Here is a 22312-nt window from a genome sequence, read left to right as displayed (position 1 = left end):
GGGAAACAGAAGTTTCTACTACTTGCTTCCTTTCTCTGTTGTTTAAGTAGGTGTAAGTTATGACAATTCAGAAGAATAAGACAATTTTGAGTTGTTTTTTTTCCACTGTTTCAGCTATCATCTCTATACAGTTTCCCAAAAACTGATGGAGCAATATGCCAAATAAATGTGAATTGAAGCAAAAAGTACCATGGATGAAAGTATTTTACATGCACAAAAAGAGAAAATATTTCTTGTAGATGTAACTGGTGGGTTTATTTAGTAGGAAGGTTTTCACATCATACAATATTGCCATATTCTCAACCCCTTATGAGAATGGAAGGGAGTGATAAACTTGAAAAGATTTCAGAAAGTAGAAAACGGCGAAGATTGTGGCATCTTCTCTGTTGGGTACCCTTTGAGTTCATGTTTGATACGGTGACTTCTTTGAAACTGTTGTTCCCATGAAATATGTGCATCTCTTACTGCATGGTGAGTTAAAAACATATCTATTAAAAAAAAAAAGGCAGGAAGAGAGATGTGAAGAGCTTCATAATGCAGTAATCCTGTCTATTAAAATTTGAAAATATATTTCTAAACTTGACAAATTTTGTATGTACTTGTAGATTACACATAGCAGTCTGCTACTTAAAAAAATACTTATGTCCTTATTCAGTGAATAATATGAATGTTCCTTCATTCAGAGTTGCTGGGGTTTTTTTCCTTTTCTGAATTTTGGAACAGAACATGGTATGGATTCTCAGTATCCTCCCTTTATTCTTTAACATACTCTCATTAACCTTCCTTGTAATTATGATAATTTCACACTAGTTGAGAGCTGTCCTGGCTAGCTGGGATGGCACAGGAGGCCGTAGGCTTTAACTAATCGTTGTACTGGCATTGCTGCCAGTACGGCTCAGCATGCTCAAGGCAACTAGAACAAAATGATACTAAGAACTGTATTTGGGAAGATAGATTATAAAGTCAAAGAAGCAGGTTCAGATTAAAATTTCTTAAGTTTCTAGTTCAGGTTAACAGTCTGAATCCTTGCACAATAGAAAACTTAGATTAATGGTAGATTTTTACTTCCAAATTTGTTTCAATTTGCTGGATTAAAACTTAATTTTCTTTTTCCCAAAAATAAAATTGTGTTCTATTTTTCTGCAGTCTAGTATGATTTGTGGGGGGTTTTTTTCCTGTTACTTGGGTGAAAGGAATGAAAAATACCCACTTTCTTCTTTGGAGATGATAACTTCAGTGTTCTTTCTATCAGAGTACCAAGAAAATAAACCTTCATGTACTTCAGAAAAATGGCCAGTTGGAAATACTTTGTCTACCGCATGCTTGGGAACAGATACCAAATAAAATATGTAGAACAAACATATCCTTCAAAGAATCTTTTTCTTTCTTTTATAATGTTTTAAAATCTAACCAGTTGTTTTGCTGTGTGTTAGCCGTAACTGATGTCTGAAATGTACCTGTGCATGGTACTTAAAGCGACAAAACCAGTATTCCTGTCTGCTGCCCACAAAGACCCCAATTGTACAAGCAGGCTTAGAGTGTGTGAGTGATTAGATAATTGTGAATTGCACTGCAGCCTCATGGAAATCAGACTGCTGTGCATTACTGGGATCAGAGTTTAACAAGGGATCAGAGCTGGGATAGATGAGTTCTTAGCTCCTGGAGTCTTATGATTGGGTTTGAGGGATTTTTGTGTTAATATTTCTGTCCTCCTTGAAACATAAAACTGCAAAAAACACCCCATAATGAGCATAACCTATCTGGAGTCTGCAGGCAGGTTGAAACAATTATAGGCGTCTTACACTCGTCTTTAATGGAGTGAGTTGCTAGATTATTGCCAAAGCAATAATGCACTTTTTAGTAGAGTAGGTGAGAAGGAAAGAAGCAAAGCTGAATCTGGCAGCAATACAATTGTGTAGAGGCTTTACTTGTGTACCTGCTAAAAATGTATTTCATTATATACTATTTTATACTATTACTTTGTATAATATAGTCCTGTGCTTAAGGAAGACAGTGCCATAGTCGTCATCAATGTGCTGTAGGTAAAGATACTACTTAAAGGGGGAGTAAATGGACACAGGCATGGAGGTTATCAGACAAGAAGAGTGGGTGAAGGCTGGAGGGAGGAGAAGTATATGTATGAAGAGAGCGAGCAGAAAGGGAAACTAAGTTCAGTTACTTAGAATATCAAAGTCAAACCGTTTTAATTCAGGTTCAGTGTTATCTCAGATCCGAAGAAAATTGGAGCTCTATATTTGAAGCCAGGACCTCTATCCTATGCAAACGTTGCATTTCAAAACTACAGAATAAATCAAAATGCAGATTTATGAATGAATACGCAGGGGAAAAGGGGATGTTTTTCCTTGATTCTGGAATTTCTTACTAAACTCATTATGAACTATTAACATCGCATTGGCTGTTACTCAGTTTATCACCTAAATCTGTATCATATCTTCTTAATCATTAGAATTCAGTTCAAAAGAAGTGTCCCTGTATGTTTCAATGTACCTTTGAGAATAATTTATTAAAACCAAGGAGTGTTTCATAAGGTTGTAGTCTTTAGATTTCATGAAACTATTTTTGTTAAAATTATGGAATTTTTAAAGAAATTGCAACTAATTTTTTCATTACTGACACTAAAATACAGGATTAATACCAGCAGAAATGGCAAGGCGTGAAGGAGATATCACAGTTAAGGGTGGAGAGCATGTCACTGGTTAATGAGTAGCTGACAACTTTACGTACAGCAGGAACAGACTGACGTCTTGGTCTTGGCTGGTTTCTTGTATGTAATGTGCTAGGAAAACATAGAAGCGTAGAGATCCTTAAGTCTGGTGTTAAATTGGCATTTGTTTTATGAGCGAGCTCTTGAACGAGAGTTCATAATATTGAAAACTCAGCTAGCAATGCCAGGGGAAATGTCGGAGTAGTAAACAAACACCTGATACCGTAAGTTCTTGTACTTACATTCAGTGATTTCTAATCACAGAATGGTTTGGGTTGGAGGGGACGTTCGAGATCACCTTGTTCCAACCCCCTTGCCACGGGCAGGGACACCTTCTGCTCGATGCAGTACTGCAAACAGAACAGCCCACTGATTTGACATTGACATTAAAGCACTGTTTGCTTCAAATTCTCATGAGACACTTAATACAGTAGCTGGGAATTTAAGGTAGGAAAGCTGAATGACGTGTGTCTCTGGTCTTGGTAAACATGATGTCTTCTCCGAGGAGATTATAGAATAAAAGTGTCTTGGAGCTCTTACACAGAATGTGTTATCGCAGTTTTGTTTATCTTTGTTGCAAAGTTAAATGAAGAGGTGAATAACATGAAGTGTATAGAACCCTTTATCATCAAGTGTTTGCAGTTTTTCTGTGGTGAAATAATTTTCTTCAGATTTTTACATCCCTTTGAGAATTCCTCTGTAAGTGTAAAAAAATCTTTATCAAAATGTGTTTAATTTTTTATCGATGAAGAATGGACTGTAACAGCAAGAGCTGATTTCAGTGATTAGTGTTGGCTTATATTTATTGCCCACATGGTTTTGCACATTTTTCATAGGATTATATATCACACAGTAAATGACATGTTTGTAGAGCTTTGCACCAAATATTTTTGGATTATCGTTTTTCTTTGACTGTTCTCTTTATTAGAATAATTTAGAATTTAGACTTTACTAGGTCTCTGCTTCTTGCTCTAGTTTTATCCCCTGCTTCTGTCCTCTTTTCCCTTCATGTAAGCTAAATATAGTCTGTTCCCTTGCTCCAGTTTCCGTTCTCCCTGCTGTTGTCTTTTTCAAATCTGGTAACTTTATCTCGGAGATGTTTTGGTTTTTTTTTTCCTCTCCAGCTATTCTTGGACAGTCTTTTAATAAAACCAGATAAATAAAAAAAAAATCTAGAGAATTAAAGATGTTATTACTATGCCAGTATTAAAAAGAACAAACCCAAAGTAATTAAAGTCTGTTATGATAGCAGTTCTGAGAAAAGTAGTGGGAAGACTGATAGAGGATTTAATTGAGGATTAAAGGCTGTAATTATAGCTATATAAGCTATAGGCAGATGCAGTTTTATGGAACTTGATTTTGTCTTTCGAAGATGCTAAGCTTACTTTAAAAATCTGACCATCAGAGTGCTTTACCTCTCACTTTCTGTCTTTGTAGTCACCAGTCCTTTTCCTTGTATTGGATTCTAGCGGAAAAATAAAACGACCCAACCCCCAAAAATCCGACGACGACAACAACAAAAAACACCATACAAAAAAATCCCAAACCAAACCAGAAAAAAACCTAGGACTTCTTAATACAGCCTCACAGGGTTTACTTTATGAAGTGGAAATGTATCCCTTTCCCCAAACTAACACTGAAGAACATTTCCCACACCCCTCCTCCCTCAGATTTTGAAAGTAAATCGGTCCTGAGGAGTTAGAGTTGTGATCCTTTACCTGCTGAGATAACTCTTGCAGCATGCACATGCTGCCTGGAATATCTTGCTGACAATATAGGATGTATCTTCTGAGAGGAAGAGGAAGATACCTTTGGAGAGGAGAGAAGCTTCCAGGAGTATGTTCACTAAATCCCAGTATAAGTTTTCTTGACATACTTTTTTTAAAAGCTCACCCTGTAAACCCGGATATGTTCTAGATGGGAAAAAGTTCAGAAGTAATTGATGTATGTTTATCCATCAAAATCACCTGTAGTTTCTTTTCTATCCGAGTCTTAAGTTTATAAAACAGCTGTTTGAAGGGTTTTGTGGTGGAAGGAGAGGGGAAAAAACAAATGTAACAGGAACAGATAAGTTACAGAAGCTTAACGAAACGAGAATACACAACCTGATGACTATTTTGTGTGTCAGAAAAGCGAAGAAGGGCTTTTCACAGCTACAGTCTTGCAGGACTGGAGCCCCAAAGGCTTGGGCTTGAGGGCTGAGCAAATGAAGACTCTCTGAATTGGACCCTTTCACTGTCGCTCAGTCACAGGTAGCCAGATGGTGCTGCGAATGCAAAACTCTCACGTGGCTTGAGTAGTGTGGAGGCGTAGGATTATGGGTGTATTGTTTAGAAGAAAACCTCCGAAAAAAGTTTCTTTAATTAGTCAAACTTTTTTCCTTGTTCGAATAATCTTTTCTCTGTCATTTTTTCTTTATGTGGCTAAAATGTTTCACTCTGGGGCTACTGTGAAAGCCAGTGCCAGGGTCTGGTCTCCAGTATGGTAAAGCCCCAGAAGTGTTAGATCTCTGGATGATACAATAAAACATTATTTTACATTGTAATCACCTACTCAGCCCTGTTAGAGGGTCGAAGGGCCAATTTGTGTGTGCATAAAGCCTAAAGCTTTCCTTAAAAAACATCTTACCCTGCCCTCCCTCCTGATTCGTAAATACTTAAGTTCAGCTCAAGAAAATGAGTAGTACTTTGATGTTGCAGCAAATAATTTATTTACCAAGGTTTATGTTCAGATATATTTGGACATAAATTGAATATGACTTAGAATAGTACAAAACCAGATTTTATAATCCTATTTAATCATGTAAAATTACCTTTCAAGGGATGAAATAGTAGGAAAAAGAGTAAATTTACAAAACTGTTTCACTTTAAGTGTTAAATGAAGAAAACACTGTTTAGAATCTGTCCCATACTAAAATATTTTTTAACATGAGCCTGTTTTATTTAGCAGTTCTAAAGACATTAACAGATTGCAGCAGTTTATCTTACAGTCTCTAAATTTTGTATACCACTACTGAATTGTTTTTGATTCCAGAGGAAGAAATTGCCTGTTTTACTGTTTGTAGTTTTCTTGATTCTAATAAAACCAGTAAACAATTGCTTTTAATGTACTTTATGCCCTTCTAGGACACTTCGTGTTATACCAGTGTCCAGGGAATCCTAGTGGCAGCTACACGTAAACCAGCACAGCTCTTTTCTCCTCATATTATGGCAGCCACTAGAATCATAACTAGGAAGTCTAAAGTTGCAAGTTCTTTTTCAAGCTATGACCAATTTATATTTGCACTATATTCGAGTACCCATCCACAACTAGCTGGATAACGATTTTCTTCGCTTAGCATCTGTAGAGGTGGCCTCTGAGTCCCTGATTAAGTTTACATTTATTCCACTCAGTATGAGGGGTAGTGCACACGCTTTCTGTTAATTCTTCTTAGCTGTTTGGCTGAGCCAGATCTTTTTTACATCATTCTTTATAAAAGATGACATGGCTCTTGCACGTTTGTCTAGATTCTTTTCTTAGGTCTTCCTGTCTTTGCAAGACCTTAATTTTGTGATACATTATTTTGGTGTTCAGACAGGATTCACCACTTTGTTCTTCCTAGCTTTCGTAGGAGGGCAGGCATGATTTTCCTGGAGGTTTAACTTTTTCTCTTTTCCCCCAGTACCAGTCACCTCTCTTAAGCAACTTTTGCTGATACAGAGGTCTCCCTTGTATTTGTTCTAGAATTTTAGATTCTTCTCCTCCACCCATCTCATCATCAAGAAATGGTATCCAAGAGAAAGTGGTTGTGGATCCCAGTTTTTGTTAAAGGAAAGTTCAGCTGGAACTGGTAAGACCAAACACAAATCCAAGCACCTGTATCATATTGAGATTTCTCCTCAGGGCTCAACTTCTGAGTAACCTGGATGTCTGAACCAGAGGTCTAACAAAAGCATGTTAAGGGTGGTGCAGAAGCTTTGCTGTGCCTTCAGTTCTTTCATCAGCACCTTACAAAATGGTTTCTAGCTATTGTAGCCAACTTGCTTAAGTTTTTTCTCCTGTACTTTAACTCTAGCGGACCACATTGCCATCTCAAGTACATCTGACCATCCAGTACCATGGTGGTGTAACATTTGGTGTTGGAGACTGTTCCCAAGACGAGCTCAGACTTGCAATAGGGTTTCTCTTATTTTGGCAGTTGATTAATAGAATACTGCAATCTTGTGAAGTTTCATAATATCTGGAAATAGGTGTTTAGGTGTTCTCATGTATTTTAATCTTTAAACAGAAATCCTCAAAAGTTAGGAAACGGCAGATATTTTTCCCAGGAGAAACAGTTTCCTTCATCCACGTCTGCTAAGTGAGAAAGAGGCGTTCAGTCCGGTTCACAGACTGCACTGTACAAATATTCACAAAGAGCAAGAATAAAAGGGCATGTGTGTGACCTTTATAGGTGCTCCACATCCCTCTTCTCCATGTTGGTCTTCCAGGAGATGTAATGAATTGCTGAATTCAAAGTTCAGGCAGTCCCCTTCTTCCTCTCTTACCAACAACTGCCTCAGCAATTCCTAGATATTCTCAGTGTGCTGTTAGTTATTGCTGCCTTGGTGTGCAGCCTCACAGTGTGGGTTGTTTTGGCAAGCAATCGTGTTTTCCTGAAGTCCACAAATGAGAAAAAGATGGGAAAATATTTGTTATTTATCTTTTTCCAAAGTCATCTCAATAAAACTTTAACGGAAGTTCTTGAAACTCCAGCCGTCAGGGTCCAGAAATATCTTACTTCTGAGTGTCAGAGACATCTAACAAAGAGAAGAAACATGAGAATGCTTTCAGAAGACATAGCATGTGAGTATTCTGTAGAAGGAGCTGTAAGATTTTGTAAATACAGGGGTTCCTGCTTGCGTCTTTAATAAGGTCAGCTTTGTGCACCTGTATCGTACAGGTTAAAAACACACATCCATGCTCCTCTGCCAACCCTTGGGAAGTACTGAATTGCAAAACCTTTCAAGACAATGGTACCTAAAGGAAGGAGTGCATTTTCCATAAGGAAAAACACCCCAGTATTTTCACGGGGGGGGGAAGCGTTAGACAAAGATGAAATCAAGTCTTTTGGTCAAATGAATTCTTTGGATTCTAATAAGCCTTGGAAAAATGATAATCTACTTGATGTGAATGTTGATTTTATGACTTTTTCCCTTGCTTAGCATCTGTTTGCTATTTCCTGACACTAATAATATGCAAAAGATACACAAAAATCATTACCTTTCACAGTATCTTTAATTAAAAGCTAGATAGTTGCCTTTTGTAATGGTTAAGTGTCCCTTGTGTATAAAGATAACTATACTCATGGAAAAATGCGTTATTATATTTGGTATCTGTTTATAGTAATACCCAGAACTTTAGAAAGAAATTCTTACTTAGGAACACACTAGCTTTGATTTCTTGTAAGTAAACCCCCAGGAGGATTAAAATGGGAACAACTTCTATGAGTCACTTAGTTCATAGAGAAGTGATGCAAAACTTCTGAGCATTTCCAAGTGCTCAGAATTAGTGTTATATGCAACTTCCACAGTTTTTTCTGCCATCCCTTGCTACAGATATTTGTTGACCTCCAAAATAAAATACTAAAAGCTTTCTAGGAAGAAGGAATATTTTTGTTACTGACTTGCTTAATCATATCCTTAAATCAGAAAACACAAAATACGTAAAACAGTGACCCTGAACTTGTGGGCAAAACCTCTGCAGTCCGTATGTCGGAAGATTAAGGAAAATCCTGGCTGAACATCCTGGATGGAGATGTCTTTGCCTGCAGTGTCACTTCCTGTGTGGGACTGGAGTTTATCTTTTGTAAGACTAGCATTTGATTCATTCCTTAAGCTGTAGCTGGACCAGTTTAAAACTTGTCATCTTGCCTTCTTAACTCATGTTGTTTCTTCAAGTGTAAGTAACACGGACGTAATCCTTTGCTGATTCCGTCAGATTGCGATGTTAGTATTTCCTTTTGCTGTATCATCATCTCTTACCCTAAGCTTGATGTTAGGGAGGGTCTTACATTTAATCTCTTTTCCTTGCCACCAGTTCATCAAGCTCTGATAATGCTGAGAGATCTCTACTGAAAATTCCTTATTTTACAGTATCCTTAAGTGTTTATATTGTTAATGGATCTGTGGGAGTTTTCTCTACTACATTTAGGTAACAGAAGTGGTGATAATGTTATTACTAATTCTATTAGATTCATGCAAGTTAAAAAAGAAGGACCATGATAAAATCTCCACAGGAATATGATGTATGTTTCAGGAATGCTTTTCTTTAGTCCATTGCTTCAGACTTAACTTCGTTTTGATCCTCAAAATCAATATCCCTCTCCTCAACACACCCCCACTGCAACCTTCCCGTTCATCGGTATACAGCTGTTCTGCAGAATGCCCATTCGTATCTTCACAGCCGTTATGCCTTGTGCCTGGAGAACTCTTTTGATCATAACATCAAGACAGGTTTTCTGAGGCTAACCAAGCCCTTCTCTCTTTTCATCTGCTTAATACCAGAAGTAAATGAACCGAGATAATTAGATTTTAAACAAAAATTGTCATTTACAAGTATAACATCTGTTTCTTAGTTTTTATTTCTTCATTTTCATTTCTGCATTTTTGGTGATGTAAAGGAAAAAGGAAAATTATTACATAAAACCAAAAAAAGAAAAAACCCAAAGAAAACAAACAAAAAAACCCCCTCAAACATGAAAGAAACAAGTAATTAAATTGTTTCTGTTTTGAACTTTAAAACTGAAATTAAAAATCAGGCCATTTATATTACTGAAGCAGTTACCTTCCTCAATATGTAAAGCATTGCTTTATGAACATTATCTTGTTTCTCATCATTTATATATGGAATTTTCCCCTGCTCAGTTGTTGACACTTCTAGGATTATTGTTGTTAATGCTTTTGTTCTTTATTAACCTGAAGAACTAGAGACAATTCTTTTCACTAGGCAAGTTAATTCCGCATTTTCAAAATTTCAATGCAGCTAACTTCTTGGGAGTTTTGGTTCCTTCTAGGCTATCCCACCAGCTTTTCAGGCTGTACCCCGTGAAGTCTCTTCCATGACTGTTTGATTCTCCTTCTTTTCCTTCTGGGCCCTCTTGTTAGGAAACCCTGTACTCTCTTACAGGACTGCTCTTCCTTGTTGAAAGGACATGTTCTTCTTGACTTGCATGCTCTTATGGTGTAACATCCCAAGCGATGTGTTTCCTTATCAGGTGTACGAGGGGCGGCTGCTGCATGCTAGCTTCCCAGTACCTCAAGTACTGACCCCCATTTAATCTTGGAGCCTTTGGGTGTCGCTGAGCTATTTGATGTTGCAGTAGTGTCACTGCAGGCCGTGTAAAGAGAGAAGGTGACGAGTAAAGTTGTCTTCTCTCTGGGAAGGTCTCCCTGTAGTAATTTTTGCTGTGTCTATTTTCCTCAGTCAGGTTACAGGTATAGAGGGAGCAGCTCAGAAGCAACATTGTGCCTTACTGATCAGCAGTCTGAACAGCTAAAATGACTTTGAGAGGGACCATGGCCGCTGTCAACAGACTCGCTACAACCTGGCCTGCAGAACTTCTTCAGACCTAATGCTCAGTGCCAAGACAAAGATACCCTCACTCCGCAGGTAGATAGCTGCTTGTGACAGAGCGCAGAGCTGGACCCCAACTGCTCTTCTGTCTGTCCCTCTGCTCCAAAAAGCAGTTCAGAAGAATCTAGTACTGTAAAGCTCATTTTGCTCTCTTACTGAGAATGGAATCACTTATTCCAAATTTCTGGATATTGTTTTGGCAGTGTGACAGCTGTTCTTGGCTACCAGAATTCCTTTGGTTTTTTCCTGAAAGGTTTCTGTCTCCAAAACTATCTTTTCTGTGCTAGTAACCTGGATGATGATGAAAGGTTTTCCTAGCAGAGCTGGCTGAAAAGAACGCAGACTATTTAACAGTCCATCTGAGACCATTTGCTACTTTGACATTCTCCTATGAGTGGATGATTTTTTAACCAAATGGGAAGTCAATTTAAAAAAATCTGAATGGTGGGTTTTTGTTTGCTTACACTGTGAATGAGTTTGTGAAGCTTTGATTCCTCCGAATGGGGGAGTCTTTTCTTCAGAAAGGAGCATTGGCTCCCAACAGTCTTCTGAACATCTTTTTCAACTCTTTTTCCAGAATATTGTCCTATTTCAAGTTCTGTAATCTGGTGATTCGTATATTTTTCTTGTTTGTTTTTATGGTTTTGTTTTGTGTTTTTTTTTTTAAAGCAGTTGACTGGAAATAAATGAGGGGGGAACTATTATTAATCTTAGAGTTTAATATTTTTGTGCAACTCAAATCATCAGTAATAATAAATGTGAGGCAAAGAATAGCGAAGATACAGCCATGTCTGAAAAAACTTAATGTGAAGGCAATAAAACTAAAGGTAGTAAGTTCAGCTCATGAGACTTAGAAAATCGAGGTCCACAGCATTATTTCCACCACGTGTACCGTTTTCTCTGGGAAGGACGAGTGAATTTTCAGAAAGTTTCATCTACCTGTTTTCCCAGAGGTTTTCTGGATGTTGATTGTAGGGTGGTTGAAGTGAAGACTAGTGTTTATATCTAGGCTTTTAATACCGCTTTCAGATTCTGTCTGTACTTTGTTACAAAAATTTTCTTTTTTCTTTCTTCTTTAGTAATACGTAGGCGCTTATTTCTGTATTTCATTCTTCTCACAAGGGAAAAGCACATTCCAAAGCAACATCCATTACATGGGATAAGGTAGAAATCCCTTGAATCTGACAGTGCTGATGTGGGGTGTTTTTGTTGATTGCTAGAAGTCATCTTTTCTTTCTTTTTCCCCCCTTCCCCCTCCCTGCCCCCAAGTATCTTTCTTTTAGTGGGACAGCAGAAGGTGAGATATTAGTACAGAGTTCTGTAAGTTGACTTACAGTCAGCTTAAAGGGAAGCTGCTGTAACAAATCCCTTGGGGGTTTTGATCCCATGTAGTAGAAGCCATAATGCTTTTTTTTTTCCTTTTACATCTCTAAAGTCAAAGGGCATATAGTAAAGAGAATAATTGGATTCCCCCTTTTTTATATTTACAAATAAGTGAAGAAGAAAATGTTCAAAAGCTAGAAGTACGGTAAATAAAACTTCAGTTTCTGTACTCCTTTGGTTGGTTTAGTTCTTTATCCTTTACTGTTATGGTAAACACAATATTATATATATATATAAAAATCCTCAAAATGCCTGTTTTAAAACTGACGCTATACTGTAGTATGTATGTGCACATGGAGTTAAATTGTTTCACGTTATCGTGACATATTTAATGTTACTTGTGAAATGTGATATAATTAATACTGGTTATTTCAAGGACTCATCCCTTTGTAGTGACACACTGCTATAATGTAGTATTTTAAGAGTAATTTTCAGAGAGTATAATAAAGGTTCTCCGAGATTCCTTGGCTTTACTTGTATTTCTTCCTGCAAACTTCCTTTTGAGCAATACCTAGTGGAGAATATAACAGTGTTTTCTAGCACTGATGAGCTTAAAGGGACAGATACTAAAACCCTGTTCCTCACTCAGTGAGTGCTGGTCTGAGAGTAAATGGCTGTTGCACAATTAACGAGACACGCGTGATAGAGGAGAACCAAACTTTTTTTAAGCATTAAGAATACACAAATGCATTAAGTGCTGATGATGCTTCTTACTAGTGGGTGGTTTAATGTGGAGGTTCTCTTTCAGAATGCTGAAAATGTTTGAAATAGTTATTAACAATTGGAGATCTTGTTTTCATTTCTTTAACTCGTAATTACAGGATGTTTTGCTGAGTGTTTTCTTTTGAAGTTTATGTGTATTTGTAGTATACTAAACTAATTACAAACTTCTTTACAAGAAAAATCTGTGAATTACAATTGGAAAATTTAAGTGCTATTCCATTAAGTTTCTCAGCTTTGATATTTGCATATTTCTGTTTGTTCGTTTTGCCTTGCATGTAATTGAATCATTGCTGTGTGTCCCTGTAATGTGCCCGTTGTTTGGGGCAGGAACTGTGGTAAATGTAAGCTTATCGGAAGTTGTAAGTGTTTGACTTTTTTTAAACATTTTTGTTAATCATAAAGCAAAAAATCTGGAAACAAACGTGACTTTTGTTTACCTACGTTTTATATCTTCCTGTTCTTTAGGCTGTTTTCTTAAATAAGCAAATAATACTTACATGGAGAAAACAGTCTTTTTAGAATGAACTCATCTTGAAAACTAACCGCAGTATTTAATATACCTAGCCTCCCACATTCGTTGGCATATCATGTAATTCATCGCTCCTCCACAATCTGAGGACAGTACCGTCAAAAACCAAAACATAACCTGCAATGATTTTCATTTGGCTTAGATTTAATCCTGCTGTGTGATTTCCTTTCTCTTTAAAACTGGGTATAATAACAATTTCCTAATGAGAAAACACTCTTCTCATGAATGCGTGCAGTTACTGCTATTAGTGTTTCATCGATTTTTATTTTTTTAAGAGAGAATTGGAGGAGAAGCCTGATTTTGCAAGTCTGGAGGATACAATTATTTTGAAACAATCTGGAACTGCAGTTTTCTACATTTTTATATACAGTCCTAGAGAAGTTTTCGTGTTGCACAGTACTACCTTCTTGTATGCTTAACCAGCAAGTAGAGTTTGGATGGTTTAAAAAACCCTTGAGGTTCATAAGCTATCTCGGTTGTTTGGTTAATTAAATATGATTCGAAGATATTAATATGCTAATACTGGAACTTGTGCTCTAGCTTTCCATTTTCCTTCTCCTTATTCTTTCCCCTTATGCCTGGCTTCATTTATTTATGGGATTTTCCTTACTGTTCTTTGGTTTCAGATGCGAGTGTCTCTCTGGTTTATGTGGTTTCCCCATGTGCGAGGCAGGCTCCATTCCCCAGATAGTCTCGCGTGGAGATGGAACACCTGGCAAGTGCTGTGATGTCTTTGAATGTGTCAATGGTATGTGAAGCTTTCTCTTGCACCTGGAGAGTAGGGTTTTATCTACCTGTGGGAGATGCTGGGCAGTTGGTTATTTCAGCATGTTGTCAAGGTCTAAGAGAAATAATTTTCTTGAGGTTTGTTCAGTAAGAAGGAACTGGAAGTTCAGCTGAAGATACGTAAGCGGGAAACTCATTTGTAATTTGCCGAGTTTCTTTGATTTCTAAGGCACTTTTCCTTGCAATCCAGAGAATGATAGTTGTAGCAAGACTCCCTCGCTGCATGTTTTTCAGATACTCCTTTGCCAGTGGCAAACGCTAGAGCCCTTCAAGAAGTGAAATGTTTTTATAAGCACTGCAGCTGCCTGTTGCGGTACTGTATGTAACAGCATGCTGCATAGACCACAGGGTTCGCTTTAAGAAAATTTAGCAAAGTCATTTTTGACACAGATGTGCAACCTCTGGGAATTGTAAGTCGGTGTAAGAGTAGACTGATTTGCATTCTTTGCTTCCCAGCGTAAGTGTTTAGAACATGTTTAAAAACCTTGAATTTGTTATGCAAGTGACTATATCTCAGGACTACTCTGTTTATATATATATATAGAACTGCGTATATGCTATATATGGTGAGTTGGGAAGAGACTTAGATACAAGTGCTGAGCATAATGAAGTATTTCATATTCATTCAGCGAGATTTAATCTAGTTTAGCAGTGCATGTATCCTGTTCTAAACAGCTTTTATTTTACTTTCTTCATTGCATATGCACATAAACAGAGAGAGTTTTTGCCAGGAGAATGTTTGTGATAGTTACACATAGCAATATTTTAAAGACTTGGATGCTGATTCAAAAATAATACATTTAATGGGACGTTATGTATAGAAGTCAACTTCTTTCATATGAATAAAAGAATTTGCATCAGGAAGAATCACAGATTCTTTAGCTTCAGATTAATTCTTTCAATATTTGAAATAAGATTGTAGACACTCTAGGACTAAATGCAACTTACCGAATTTTTGTTTACATGTTGCCTGTTAATACTAAAGTAATAGTCACCTTCCTTTGTTTCATGTTCATGTCATTCCGTTGAAGTATCATTTCTGAATTTAAGTGTGGCACACCTCAATGCAACGTTTGATTCAGGATTTACTGTAGTACTTTGAGCAAGAAATGCGAAGCCAATTTCTCACACAGTGTCTTTGCTGGTGTGGAATAGTCTCAAAGGTACAGACCACCTTGCTAACATTCCTGGTTTTCTTCAGTACTTCTTGTGGGTACTGCTGTCAAAGTTATTGCAGTATACATCATACCAGGTGATAGACAGAGCTGTTTAAATTGCCTACTTTTTCTGACCTTAGTCATTTTCATATCCTATTTCCAAGGAGGAATTATACTCATGTTTCATTTTTAGCAGGCAGTTTGGACTGTCTTAGCACTGTGGTTCTGTGCATCATTGCCTTACTGTGCACTGGAACGCACTCCGAAGATTCAACCTGCTTTTTGGTCAGGATTTCTTTCTGCCTCTCAGGCTTTCCCATTGCTAATCTTCACCTTAGCAGCCTATAAAGACAGAATACGTTGGAAGAAAAAATAGAGTTTTTTGAAGGGAAGTTGATCCCACAGAGGAAAATAGACAGGCTAGGGTTTTTTTAAGGGATATTTGTTTTTATGCTACTTAATGCTACAATCAGATTTTTTAAATAATGCTGCATGATGTGACTTAAGTTCTGTAAGTATATTTAGAAGTGAGAAACTTCCAGGTGTAGTTATTAATGATGCCTGATTTTGGAAAGAGGAAATAGTTCTAAGGCTAAAGATAATAAATATTTTTATCAACAAACTGAGAGCAAATGTGAAACCACTCTTGAGGAGTTTTGTATGTGACATTTGGATCGTGTGGCAAATCATTAGCAGAGAGGACAGAATAGAAGTCCTAGAACCTGGTCTGCATTGCTTTTTAATTTGGATTTTTTCAAGTGTGTTTTAGGATGGCTAGGTGGTTATATCAGGGGCAAATACTGCAAGCCACACCTCTAAAACCTCTAAATTCCTAGAAAACTAATCCTGACAAGAACTTGCTATTCAAATGTTTAGTGCTATGATAAACCAGTAAATACACATCTATGTATATATATATAAAATTCCTGCCATGACCTTTGTCAGTTTAAAATAAAGAGGAGGGGGGAATGTTGTTCTTGAGTGATAGTTGTATATAATATCCAGAGTTCTGGCTTTTAAAAGGGTCTCGAAATGCTAACAAGTACATAAGAGATAGAGTAGATATCAGGGATGGTTGGAGAAAATATCCTACAGCAATAGGCTTGGATCAATTTCTTCATTAAAATTTGCCACCAAAGTAACAAGAGCCAAATCTGTAAGATCTAGGACATGCTGTTCTCAGTGGCGAGGGCGGTTGGCTGTTGGCACAAACTGCAGAGAAGATGTTGAATTCCTTATTTTCATTGTTTCCAGTTAGGATTAGATGCCTTTTTAAATAGTGTGTTTTAATCAAATGCCAATTAATGGGTTTTATAGGTGGTAAGTGGAGAAGTTGTATATCGGTGTTACCAATTATTTCCATTAGTTCTGTTTGAAAACCTGTGACTACAGGCACCGCACTCACAGAAATATGTAACAGCAGGAAAAATATACTTAATGTTAGAATTAAATAATTCTAGGGGAAGGGGGTTGAAATAAGTGAGGAATGATACTGATCATCTGAGTTACCATAAAGGCATCCATTACAAATAAGTGTACGTGGACTGCAAAAAATCTGATTTGTGTACCATAGGGTAGCTAAATTGTGTATTTATGTCCCCTTGATGACATGCAGAGTGTTAAAGCAGGACAAACTTCTGCAATATTTATTGCAGGTATGTGCTAATGTGATCGATGCAGTTCTATATTTCAGAGTGAGTATGGGGAGGCTGCCTCTGCTGCTGGGAAGGAGGTCTGCTCTTGTTGCAGAACAGCATTGGCCAGCGTGGAGGGGCTGCTGTCATGAATAAGGGCAGCAAAACATGTGTTGTGTAGAGACTCTGCAGCATGTTCTCTCCCCCGTTTGTCAGCATTCCTGGGACAGATCAGTCATTATTTCACAAACGTTCTCCTGGATTTAATACGAAACCGATTCAGAAGCTCTACGAGATCTGTGGGTTTTGCGCGGTTATCTTTGTTACCAGTACACACTGTCTCACACTAGCTGTTGGTGAGTCTGTCTTAGGAAAGCATATTAATCGATGGTGAGAGAAACTTGTACAGTAGTTACTCTTTGCAGATCGTTGAGAAGTCGTTGTTCCTGTTTGATTATAAATAAGTCAATACACTAATGATTATTTTCGTGCTTCACATTTATACTTGGTGTGTCCTTCTGCTTGCCATCATGTGTAAGCTGCTGTTTCTTATAGTTTGCTATATAATTATATAGACATTAATTATCACAAAAATAATATTTATTCCTGCTTGGAAATGGTCCTGATGTTTTGGTTTAATTGGAGATTGTTGTTAAGCATCTACTGTTTGTGGCTGTTCAATCTTTGTATTGGCTGAGTCTCTTTTCGGACTTTTTTTATGTACAGGCAATAATTTATAAAGGACTGAGAGTGACTGTCTTTCATGACAAGAAAAAATATATTACAGAGAGCTGATGCTTGTAATAATTCTGTGTGACACTTTAATCATCATGAACACATGCAAACATTGAAGTATTTTATGTAAGACTTTAACTGGACACATAAATTTGTCTTTTGAAACACCGCTTTGGTTAAAAGAATTCATCATTACAATTAATGCACAGGTATTAATGTCGTTAGAACGCAGTTCTTGTCCGAAAGGTCAGCAAATGGAAAAGGTCGGTTCGAAGGCACCTATTGATTCCTTCATTTTGAAGGAAAGCATCTTTGTAAATAAAATCATTCTGTGGTGTTTAAGTGGTGGTAGGACTCAACTGAAGTTCCATCTTGATGCAGTCAAGTTCCTCTGTCAAGATTTTTCCAGTATGAGTATTTCGGCCATTCCAGAGCACACCCTGCCTGGCCGTTGGATGTCACAGTGACAGCTCAGACAATGATGGACCCAACCTTGTTGTTTCTTGCTCCTTTTTCCTTGTCAGAAGAAAGGTCTTTACCGTTTAATTTGTAAATGAAACCTTGCAGCTCTCTGGAACTGTTGGTAAACACTGATGCACACTGCAGTAGTGAGATGGTTTTGTCAGCCCTCTTTGTTTACAGAATGACTGGCTGGCTGTTTCTCCTAATCTTAATTTCTTGACAGCTCTCAGGGCAAGCCCCAGATCATGCATGTAACAGAATTTTAGTGTGAAGGAAACAGAAGCATGAATTGCTGAATTTAAATCTCTGGCTGCCATAAAATAAGATAACTCAATGTATGGCTGCTACAGCTGTATTCCTCGCGGCTTGGGGCGTATGGGGATCAGAGGTTAGTGCCGTGGTGTTCTGGAGTGAAGTTTTCAGGGAAGAGCTACACCCATAGTCAAATGTGCTCATTCTGAGAAGAGTGAGGTAGATACAGAGACGACAAGGCAATGTGGGAAATCTTGAGTGAGTAATTTCACCTTAATGTAGGAAACTGAAAATGAAATTTTGCCTGTTGTGTGGTTTCGGCATATTGTAACATTTTAGTGAAAGTGTGTTGCTGTGGTTAAAGGCAGGTTATTCCAGTTGCTCTGAAGTTTCCCTACTTCCATTTACAGCTTTTCATCTAGATAATAACTACATAGTATATGACATAAACTTGGGGAAAATTGAGTAAGAGATTCCCAAGATGCAGTCTGTCCCCAAGTTCTGCATTTCACAGAAGTTAATTCAAGGTTTCTCCCAATTCACCCGAGGTGTATTACTCACCAAGGTTCTTGTCTGCCTACCCTGGTGTGCTGCCTTTTTTCATGGGAGGGCTCGTAAGGAAAATAATTACAAGCATCAGTAAGTGAATCCAAAGAGATTGAAAACTGCGTGTGCAACAACAGTTAGAAGTGTTTGGAAACAAGAGAGCATCCAAACTTGCCAGTTCTCCAGTTAGGTGTTGGTGCGTGGCTTTCTTGAATGTAAGTTGTGCTAAAGCACGTACTGACTGTGAGCTCTGCCTTGGAAATCTGGGAGAACAATCCTGCAGCTGCTTGCTTCTGTCAGGCAGGGCTTCCACTTCTCAGTAAGTTTACTTGAATACAACTGCTACTTTGGAAGGGTCTCTGATGGCTTTATGAAGAACAGTAAATTGCATGTGTACAAGTGGTCCTCATTAACTCGTCCATGTGGTTCAGTGTCGAGTGGACTAGGCTGCCTTCTGCCACAGCCACGTATGAGCCGTGATTTGAAAGTCCAGCCTTGCCAGGAGCGTCTCTGTAGCCCAACTTCAAGTCCCTTTGCTCTGGAGGCGAGTTGTGGACTTTCACTGCCCTGTCCGTTGAAAATGGGTCCACCTGACACATGCATGAGAATAACTGTGGTGATCCAGGGAAGAAAGGATGTACTGAAGATCACATGGTAATATAGAAGTGATCTCCTAAATCATCAAGCTCGTTCCCTTGATGCAACACATAATCTGTGATTTATAACTGCTTCTGTAATTTTTTTTCCTCATTTGAGAAGATGACACTGATCTAGATGAGGCATTTCTCCCAGTGCTTCCTGGCTTTCTTCATGCTTGCATCTCCATGCAGTGGTGTTGCGTTGGAGGAGAGATTAAAATCCCTCTTTAATCACACTTCTTGTCACCTGCTGTTGCACTTTCCTCCTCACAACAATTGCAATTCCATTATTAAGCTCATGGTGTGGAAAAGGATAAAGGTGATTCCACTGTTTCTAAATGGAAATAAGAGCCACCGGTTTCTAAAGGGAGTGTCAGTGAGTTCCTGGATTATACTCACTGTAGTCAAATTGGGGAAAGCATGTGGAGAATGCAAATCATTACCAGTTAGTTTTTGGAAAAGGAAAACACAGAAAACTGAAGGCCAGTCAACCCCAAAGTTCCTGGTAAAAATATTCGGTCTGTAGATGTATAAATGAAGTACACATTTAAATAAATAAAAGAGGAGGGGTAACAATTGTCGGAATCACAGCTGGATGTGCAACCAAACTCAAAGCTTTACAGTGATCCACTGTGAGTGGGAGGAGGGTTGGTCAATTGATGGTAGAAGAGTTTTAAATAACATCAGAACAAAGTCTGACTGACTTCTTTAACTGATAAGAAAGAAGAAACTAGATAGATTCTGAGGAACTGATGTTATGTCGTATACAAAGAATATTAGATGCCAGATGGTACAGTTCTGTCTTGTCTCAAATGGTCAGGACGGACAACGCGACAAAACAGCTTGTGTGCACACCAAGACTTTATTGAGATGCAATTGCAACTGCACTGCTTTCTCTCTTATCACACTGCTTTATACTCTTCTAGTACTTTGTTTATTATATGTGCTCTACTTGGATTAGTTTCAAGTGCACTCTCCTCCAATCAGCTACTGACCCAGCCTCTCTGTCTCCTCCTAAACGACACACCTCCTGCTACTGACTGACAGCTCTCTACTCCTTCCCGGATCCTCCGGGTTCATGGCTTCACTGTCTGTTTTTGAAAGTTAAAAAAGAAAAATACTTCTGGCCTTTACTTTGTAGTAGTGGGTTTTTTCCAAAGTTAGTTCTTAGTAAGCTAATCTTCACTACTGTTCTGACTCTCAGATTATCTCTAGATGCTTAATCTTGGACAAGGCTACCAACACTGTGGAGGACAAGGTTAGAATTCATTGTTTTTCTCAAAGAATGGAAGAAATGGCTACACCTGTTATAATGCCAAACCACAGCCTTGTGCTACAGGCTTGGGGACTCTCCTTTACTGCAATCTTTAACGTCTCGCACACACTGGAGGCTTATCACAGATGTTCTGGCAATGAATGATGGGCTATGTCAGTGCCTTTTAGTGGACCTGAGGTTGTTTCAGAGGCATGTGTCTTGGTAACACGCCTAGGGCTAAACTGATCACAGCCTGTGTCTTCTCTTAGACTGACAGAGACTACTGGGATTTAAATGCGTTCCTCTTATGAAGAGCGTGGCTTGCTTCTGAGAATTGCTTGGTGATTTTATTGAGAAAATCTATCACTATCTGGGGGGCTTAGACCACAGCCACGGCCATCAGTGGCCCTGGCTCCTGCTTTGGCTGTCCTGGTGTGTTTCTGTGGTAGGGTTGTAACCTACTACAAGATGTTAAAAAGTAATACTGCCTCATTTCTGGAAGGAGGTACAGCCTAGAGGAAAGGCACAGAACCAACCAAACACTGAAGAGCATGACCTGATGAAGAAAAATTAAAATTGGAAGAAATGTATGCATTTTATCCTTAAGAGAGGATGGAGGCAGGGACACCCATGATGAGTCCTTTTAGCAACAAATTTGCACACTGTAGGTGGGTAAAAAGCAGTGGGATGTAGAAGCAGAATTGCTGTCTCGCAAGGGATGGATTGCTGAACTTGCCTGTGTTTCTGAGCTGTTCTTTGACTCTGATCAAAGGAAACCACAAGTACTGGGAAGCTACAGAAATCTCAGTAACAGAAGTTTTATTTGGGGCTAGTTCAGCCAATAGAACTGTGATAATTAGATTAAAATTATAAGGTTAAAATACATTAGAAAACCGCTTTGATAAAAGAGATTGTGTCTGTTTACAGTTCATATTGGAGATGAAGGTCTTGAGAAACAATCACAGTTTGTGTCTGTGTAGTGCGAGACTGCGTGACTGACTTCTAGGGCTCTTGCTCCCAGACAAAAAGGCTGTGGCTGTGAGATGTGTAGAGCTACATTTGTGCTAGAGGTACTTATTTAACTCTGTGACAGGAACTTTAATGCCAAGTCAAGTCCAGCCTCTTAGTCACGATTAGCTTTATAAACAAGCAGAGATGTGATACCATCTGTCCTTCCACAGCCGGTATAAAACTCTGTGTGATTCTGAGCACCGTCCCCTCTGACCTGGCTCCTCACAGCTGGGCAGTTCTGTGTCTGTGCCTGGTCTGGATCAGTCTTGTATTACTGCATTATCTGAGAGCCGGCAGACCCTGAGTTTGTGTTCGCGGATCCCTGGCCTGGTGTCCATCTCGCGCCCACCATTCTGTTGTAGCAGTCTGCATCAGAGAGGAGTTTAGGGGTTTAGATACATCTAAGCACTTTGTGCTGTGAAGTTCAGTCAATTTAAATCACTTTGTCCTGCCGCATTGCTTTGGTACTTGAAGAATTCTACCTGTAGTACTCTCTTTATTGGCTGAATAATGAATTTATGGTTACTGGCCTTTAGGAAAAGATACATTTATTTAATGTTGGCTCTATGTTCTTTCGCTCTTCTGTGGCTGCCATACGTAGATCAGTAAGGCAATAAAATTAGCACTTTTTAAAAAAAAAAAAGAGAAAACTGAGAGTTTTCCAGCATACCATGGTGGAAGAGATGGGCCATTACAACTCCGTGGCGTGGTGCTCACTCTCTTATTAGGCTTCCACTTACGAGTATCTAAAGCCAGAGATCTTTGTATGGTGATTGTTTTGGCTTGACTGAGTCTAAAGACTGCAGTCTTACCTATGGTTCTAACAAAAGACAGATGTATAAACTTAGGCCAATAGTTTAGTGTGAACGTATACGCTATCATA

At 38.4% G+C, this 22312-nt stretch overlaps 1 protein-coding gene across 1 annotated transcript in view; it reads left to right on the top strand.

Moving 5' to 3' along the window:
* The window catches only part of CRIM1 (cysteine rich transmembrane BMP regulator 1 (chordin-like)), a 100887-nt gene that overhangs the window by 17781 nt on the left and 60794 nt on the right, over positions 1-22312 (top strand). The window contains exon 4 of the mRNA XM_010138357.1: positions 13580-13701. Within this exon, the coding sequence (XP_010136659.1) occupies positions 13580-13701 (122 nt within the window). The remainder of the gene's footprint in view (positions 1-13579; positions 13702-22312) is intronic.

The sequence above is a fragment of the Buceros rhinoceros genome, unplaced genomic scaffold, assembly GCF_000710305.1.
Source record: "Buceros rhinoceros silvestris isolate BGI_N320 unplaced genomic scaffold, ASM71030v1 scaffold3906, whole genome shotgun sequence".
Lineage (NCBI taxonomy): Eukaryota > Metazoa > Chordata > Aves > Bucerotiformes > Bucerotidae > Buceros > Buceros rhinoceros.
This window is presented reverse-complemented; position numbering and strand designations above follow the sequence as displayed.